This window comes from Pomacea canaliculata, linkage group LG4 (assembly GCF_003073045.1).
Source record: "Pomacea canaliculata isolate SZHN2017 linkage group LG4, ASM307304v1, whole genome shotgun sequence".
Classification (NCBI taxonomy): Eukaryota; Metazoa; Mollusca; class Gastropoda; order Architaenioglossa; family Ampullariidae; genus Pomacea; species Pomacea canaliculata.
In genome coordinates this window covers 25,968,640-25,974,587 of record NC_037593.1, presented here as the reverse complement: position 1 = coordinate 25,974,587, position 5,948 = coordinate 25,968,640, and the positions used below count along the sequence as shown (strand labels likewise).

At 41.0% G+C, this 5,948-nt stretch overlaps 1 protein-coding gene across 1 annotated transcript; it reads left to right on the top strand.

Moving 5' to 3' along the window:
- The first annotated feature begins 343 nt into the window (after positions 1 to 343).
- LOC112563161 (acidic mammalian chitinase-like) lies at positions 344 to 5,595 on the top strand. Its single transcript, XM_025236925.1, has 9 exons — positions 344 to 521; positions 936 to 1,098; positions 1,313 to 1,406; positions 1,647 to 1,771; positions 1,883 to 2,009; positions 2,461 to 2,646; positions 3,070 to 3,192; positions 3,306 to 4,038; positions 4,322 to 5,595. Exons 1-8 carry the CDS (start codon positions 488 to 490, stop codon positions 3,633 to 3,635), a joined length of 1,182 nt encoding a protein of 393 aa, XP_025092710.1. The 5' UTR covers positions 344 to 487; the 3' UTR covers positions 3,636 to 4,038; positions 4,322 to 5,595.
- Positions 5,596 to 5,948: the final 353 nt, after the last annotated feature.

The following is a 5,948-nucleotide window of genomic DNA, read 5'->3' as shown; positions in this document are numbered from 1 at the left end:
AAAACGCACTTTTCACACTACCAGCTCATTAAAAATTTAACAAGTATTAAATAGTCTCACAAGGATAAGGAAAGCTGTTAATGTTCTAGCAACTTTATTAAATGTCAGCATCGATGTATAAGTCATAACTGAAAAATATATAACAAAAAAGAAGGAAATTATTTGCTCTGGTAAAGAAGTCTGAGGAAACTGTACAGGAAGATGGGATACAAAATCGAGTAACGAGAAAAATGAGGAACTAAACAATCAATATAGAAGTGAGCTCTAGAGAAGTCATGTTTATGAAGATAATAATCAGAAATACATATTGTATGACCTAGTTCTCTTTGTATTTACAGATGCGGGAAAGAAGATTTTCTGCTATTACAGTAGCTTTGCTCAGAACCGCCAGGGCATCGGGAAATTTCTGCCCGAAGACATCGACCCTTTCCTCTGCACACACGTTCTGTTCGCTTTTGTCGACATCCACCCAAGCGGAACAGAGTTGATGGCCTTCAACAGAAACGATGCAGTCCCTGCTGGTATGTTGGGGGAGAGAAGTGTGAAGGAGGATTAGTTTAGGGACTTACTTTCCTAGAAATGTAAAGTGAATTGCTTCCCATACTGATCTGAGGAACCACTAATAAGTTGTTAATATGATTCTCGTTTAATTTGTGAAAGAATTTTTGTTTGTGTTAAAAATGACAATGTTCATCCGTGACATTTTAAAGAAGGCTTAGCTGCTTGATTATCAGAGCTGTTATTCAAAACCTTAGTTGCGATTTTAAGTTGTTTAAAGTCTTAACTATTCGCCTGATTTTAGTAGACTTCAATAGAACAGGATGCTAGTCGTTCGGCGAGAATATTCTGTTGACATCCGGATAAATCCTCCTTGCATTTTGCGCGGTTCATGACCTATGGATTTCTACCAATCAGTAAGCCTGACTTGACTACAGGTCTGTACCAGCGCACCATCGAGCTGAAGGAGAAGAACCCTGCACTGAAAGTGTTGCTGGCGGTGGGAGGCTGGCAGATCGGTTCCAAGCCCTTCCTGCCCATGATCAGTGACGAGGACAACATGCGCATGTGGATCAAAAATGTTGTCTCCTACCTGCGCAAGTAGGTGTATGAAGCAATACACCATGCTTTGTGCTAGCAGCTCTCCTACAACCCACAGCAACCTTGTATAGAAAAGAATGCAAAACCACATCAAGGGAGGATAAGATAACTTCAGTGACAATGATTAAAACAAACTAAAACAATTATGCAGAAGTTAGTTTCATAGAATTAAGCACAGTTCCAAGATGCGCTGACATATTCCCTGGTCTCTTAGGTATGGATTTGATGGGTTCGACATGGACTGGGAGTTTCCGGCCACCCGAGGCAGTTCTCCAGAGGACAAGTACCGCTACACCAGGCTTATGAAGGTGCGTGACATAGTAATTCGAATATATAAAGCTAATGATAATTTTTCACCAATTATGCACTTGACCAATGCTATTTTGACAGTCTAGGAAGTCTTTCTTCTACAATTCTTCTCCTATGTCGTTTGTCTGTGTTCTTTGACTAATAAAAAAATAGAAGACTTTTTTCTGAGTACTCACACCACATGACACCCGGATTTCACTACATGCCAGAAATCCTAAGAGTTTTCCTTCCTTACCCAGGGTCTTTATGAGGAATTTGCAGAGGAAGCAGAGGAAACAGGTCGTGAGAAACTTATTCTCACCATGGCAACCGCTGCAGGAACCTACTTCATAGATCAGTCGTACGAACCGCGGAAACTTATCCAGTAAGATATTGTCAAGTAATGGTTTATATTTCGTGTCTTATATCTCAATTATTTGTTATGCTGCATACAGTTACATTTCACATGTTATTACATGCTATGTGTTACGTGCAGTTACATGGACTACATGTTGCTGATGACCTACAACTACCACGGCCAATGGGAGAAGAGGACAGGTCATCACACCGGTCTGTGGCGACACCGCAATGACGCTCCAGGTGAACAGTCCGAGCTCCACGTGGTAGGTAGCTTTCCTGTCATTTAGTTTCCTTTCTCAGCAGGATAGGTATTTGAATTCTGAAAATTACGGTGAAAGTATCAAAGCCGTGTAGACTTAACTGCAGTTAACTGTGAATAGTCGGCTGTGTCTAGAAAACCGGAGCCGAAAGACAGAGCCCAAACCTATTTCATCCGTTGTCTAAGCTCTTTGTCCAACCAGTGATTGAGCAGCTAAAAAATTATTTACAATAAAAACTGGGCTGATCGAGACTGGAACGATAAAAATTGTGGTCTGAAGTCGATCAAACGAATACCGTTCATGTATTCTTTGTCGGAGAATCTGTTTGACGAGTGTCTGTTGGAGAAGGAATGGTCCACGGAGGACTGTTGGACAGACAGGTGATGGGCAAATGAGATAGAGTGCAGACTACATATACACGCCGGCCTAAGCGATGTTTCTTTTGTCTCTGCAGGAGTGGTCCATCGACTATTGGCTGTCCCAGGGCATTCCCAAGGAGAAGTTGATCGTGGGGCTGGCCACCTACGGCATGTCCTACACCCTGGCCAACCCTGAAGTCCACGGTGTCCATGCTCCGGCTATAGGCGGCGGTCGCATGGGACCATTCACCAAGGAGACCGGAATTCTCTCTTACTATGAGGTATAGTTCGTAAATCCTCGAGATAAATTGTTTAATTTGCCCTTTTCCTGCCACTGTTAATCAGGTTTGAAGAACGTGTTCAGCAGTATGCCAGAAGATTGCTATGGCGATGGTGCTCATTTGATATGTAATAAACAGTAATTTTTATTCAGAAGATAGGAAATTTTCTTTGGTGCTTATAAGTAAGCTAATCAACAAAGTAAATACAAAACAAACATACATCACTTTAACATTCGAGTCTTTTCTTTATGCACGAAAGTTCCCATAGAGCCATTCGATATATCCCCACTAACTCTTTGTCACTAACCAAAGTGGGTTGACCTCTGGACCCAGCTGGTTTTTGTTGCTAGAGGGTGTGGTACACCTGCCCTTCCTGTTGGAGTAGTTTAGTGAAGTAAACACATTGTAACGCAACCTCTTCAGATCTGCCACAACATCCAGAATAACGGGTGGAAGACGGGGTGGATTGAAGACCAAGGCGTACCTTACGCCTATGGAGGAGACCAGTGGGTGGGATTTGACAACATCGACAGCATCAAAATGAAGGTAGGCTAATGTGTCTATGTGTGTGCATATATGAGAGAGAGAGAGATGGAGGGAGAGAGAGAGTGGGGGAGAGATTATGCGATGAAAAAAAAACCTACTTTCTTCCACCGAAGGCTGACCTCATCATGAAACGAGACTTGGCCGGGGCTTTCGTCTGGTCAGTTGAAATGGACGATTTCGGAGGGATATGCGGGGATGGCAAGTACCCGCTTCTGTCTACTGTCGTCCGGATACTCAAACCATACGAAGGTATTGCCCAGCATGCGCACGCCGAGACCAAGCCGAAGGCGAAGGTCGCCGAGAGACCTGTTGTTTCCACTTCCGACAGTCACATCTACACGCAAGCTGTAAGTTCTCCTTGTAGTAATAACTTTAGCTTGATTATAGTACTGTCGGTAATCAATCCGATGTTACATGAGTTCAAAGAAAAAGTTGTAATGTAATGTGTTTTAAAAGTAGGAACAGGCCGCCGTAGAAATACATTCACAAAATTATATTCGAAGCACATGCAACAATTTTATTCAAGTAAATTCTTTAATTTTTGCTATTTTTAAAAAAAAACACATCACGTGTAGCCAACGCAGTCTAGCAGCAGAAGGATCAAGATGAACACGTGGGCAAGGCAAACATGGCGTGCACGCCAGACCACGGAGGTGCCATGGTGGAAGCGTTCCGCATTGCCAGGAGGAGATCACGTGACCCACCTAAACGCCAGACCAACGGGTAGGCCCATCGTTCCACAGACTACGGCTGCCCCTAAACGCAGTCATTGGGAGAATTCTGTTCACGAAGAGGAGAAAGACAAAGAGTGGAAGCAGGAGTCTTCAGCTGGTGCCCAGAGTGCAGGTATCGCGAAAACCTCTTCAAAGTTTTTTAAAAAAATTTTGTGCATTTATTTAAAGACACATGATTTTTTTCCCTCCCTCTTCCACCTTTGTTCCACTTCTATCTTGAAACGGGATTTTTTATTTATTTCTCTCCACTTTTTTTTCTTCCTTTCCACTGTTTCTTTTCTTTCTCTCTCTCGTACACGCAGTCCTGCACTTTTTTTTTTTAATGGTTTTTTCTTTTAAATAACAAAAAAAAAAAGACTCAGTAAGAGAGCTACAAACATGATGCTGGTCCACAGGTGGCAGCATCATCAACTGCGCAAGCCTTGGTGCAGGGCTCTTCCCTCACCCCAGTGAGTGTGACAAGTTCGTCATGTGCCTCCCGGGTGCTTGGATGGACTACCCGCCCCACATCATGTCCTGCCCGATGGGCACAAAGTATGATGTGAAAATCAAGGTGTGCAATCATGCGTCCAGTGTCGACTGTTGAGATTTGATAAGCTGTGTTCATTGTGTTATTTACCACGATTTGTATGGCTGGTTGATATGACGCATTTCTTTTCCCTTTCTGTTAATTATGTCTGTCGGTCTGCTTGTCTTTCTTTCTTTTTGTCGGTCTGCGTCTCTCTTTGCTCTCTGTATTTATGTGTAAATATATAAGCTAAATCTCATTCACATTTTAATTCTTAAAAGAAAGCTTTCATTCATGATCTCATTATCGGCTTACTCCATCTTTCGGCTCGTGATTACCCTGCCCTCAGTAATTATTATGATCTCGTACGGACTGAATGTCTTCTTTGACTGCACGCCGACAGTGAGATGTTTGCTTGTGGGTTGAAAGTGTGCTTGTCATTAGCTGGAAGTGTGCTTGTCATAAGCTGGAAGTATGCTTGTCATTAGCTGGTAGTTGCTTGTCATTAAAATGCAATCAATGTTTGTCATGAAATGTAAAGCAAGTTTGTAGCAAATTGACCTCTCACACACATAAATGGGATCAAAGCAATTTTTGATGCCAGGGCATGCAGGAAAACCGTTTTATTTTGTAAACTTCCTTTATTTATTCTGTCACTGGATTGTTAAATAGTTGTCCTAACGACTTGCAAAAAAAAAAAAAACCACAAACAAACAAACAAACAAACAAACAAACAAACAAACAAACAAACAAACAGACGGGCTAGAGAAAACCAGGAGAAAAGTGTTTATAATTGTAATAAGTGTTTGAGAGGAGCTGAAAGTGTGTATATATATATATGTTTCTTTGCTGGGCTGTGCATTGCGATTTCATCGTGTTGTAAAATCAATGACTTTCTCAAGGTCTCCGATGTAAATAATTCTACTTGCAGCTGTGTTAAAAATCATCAGGTTACCTTTATATTTGTCTCATTTACTGACAAAAATAAAGGATTATTCTAGTGTGCTTATGTAAATAACAAGAAAGAAAAGTTTGTAGATAAATGGGTGAGTGAATATCAAGCTTACATGTCAGCTGTGTATATCATTAATGAGCTTTCTTAATGTGCTACTGTACTGCTCTGTGTACAAAGATCAATGCAAAATAAAATGTATAGAAATGAAGAAATGTTTTATTATGAATGTTTTGAGCACGCAGGTATTGTCTGAAAGTAAAGTCTGATGTAAAACTTCAATGTAGAAGAGATGTTCATATACTCCACCGAGAAATATAAAAAGATCATGCTAGCTAACAAAGCAACCAACAAGTAATCGGCCGAATGACTAGAACAACAACAAATATGTAACAAACATGTCATTAAATTATTAATGACTTAAATACATTTAAAAAATAATAAGAAAGTAGTTAAAATGTAATTTTAAAGCACCTTCCACCTTACATGTGCACTGAAACAAATGAAAATTGCTTTTATAGAGCACTTACTGGGCTACCTGTCTTCTTATGCACCCCTTTCC

Coding starts and splice junctions, on each gene's coding strand:
- LOC112563161 (XM_025236925.1), top strand. CDS start 488: ATGGCCTTCAACAGAAACGATGCAGTCCCTGCTG. Junction 1,407..1,646: donor GCTACACCAGGCTTATGAAG/GTGCGTGACATA, acceptor TTCCTTACCCAG/GGTCTTTATGAGGAATTTGC. Junction 1,772..1,882: donor GAACCGCGGAAACTTATCCA/GTAAGATATTGT, acceptor TGTTACGTGCAG/TTACATGGACTACATGTTGC.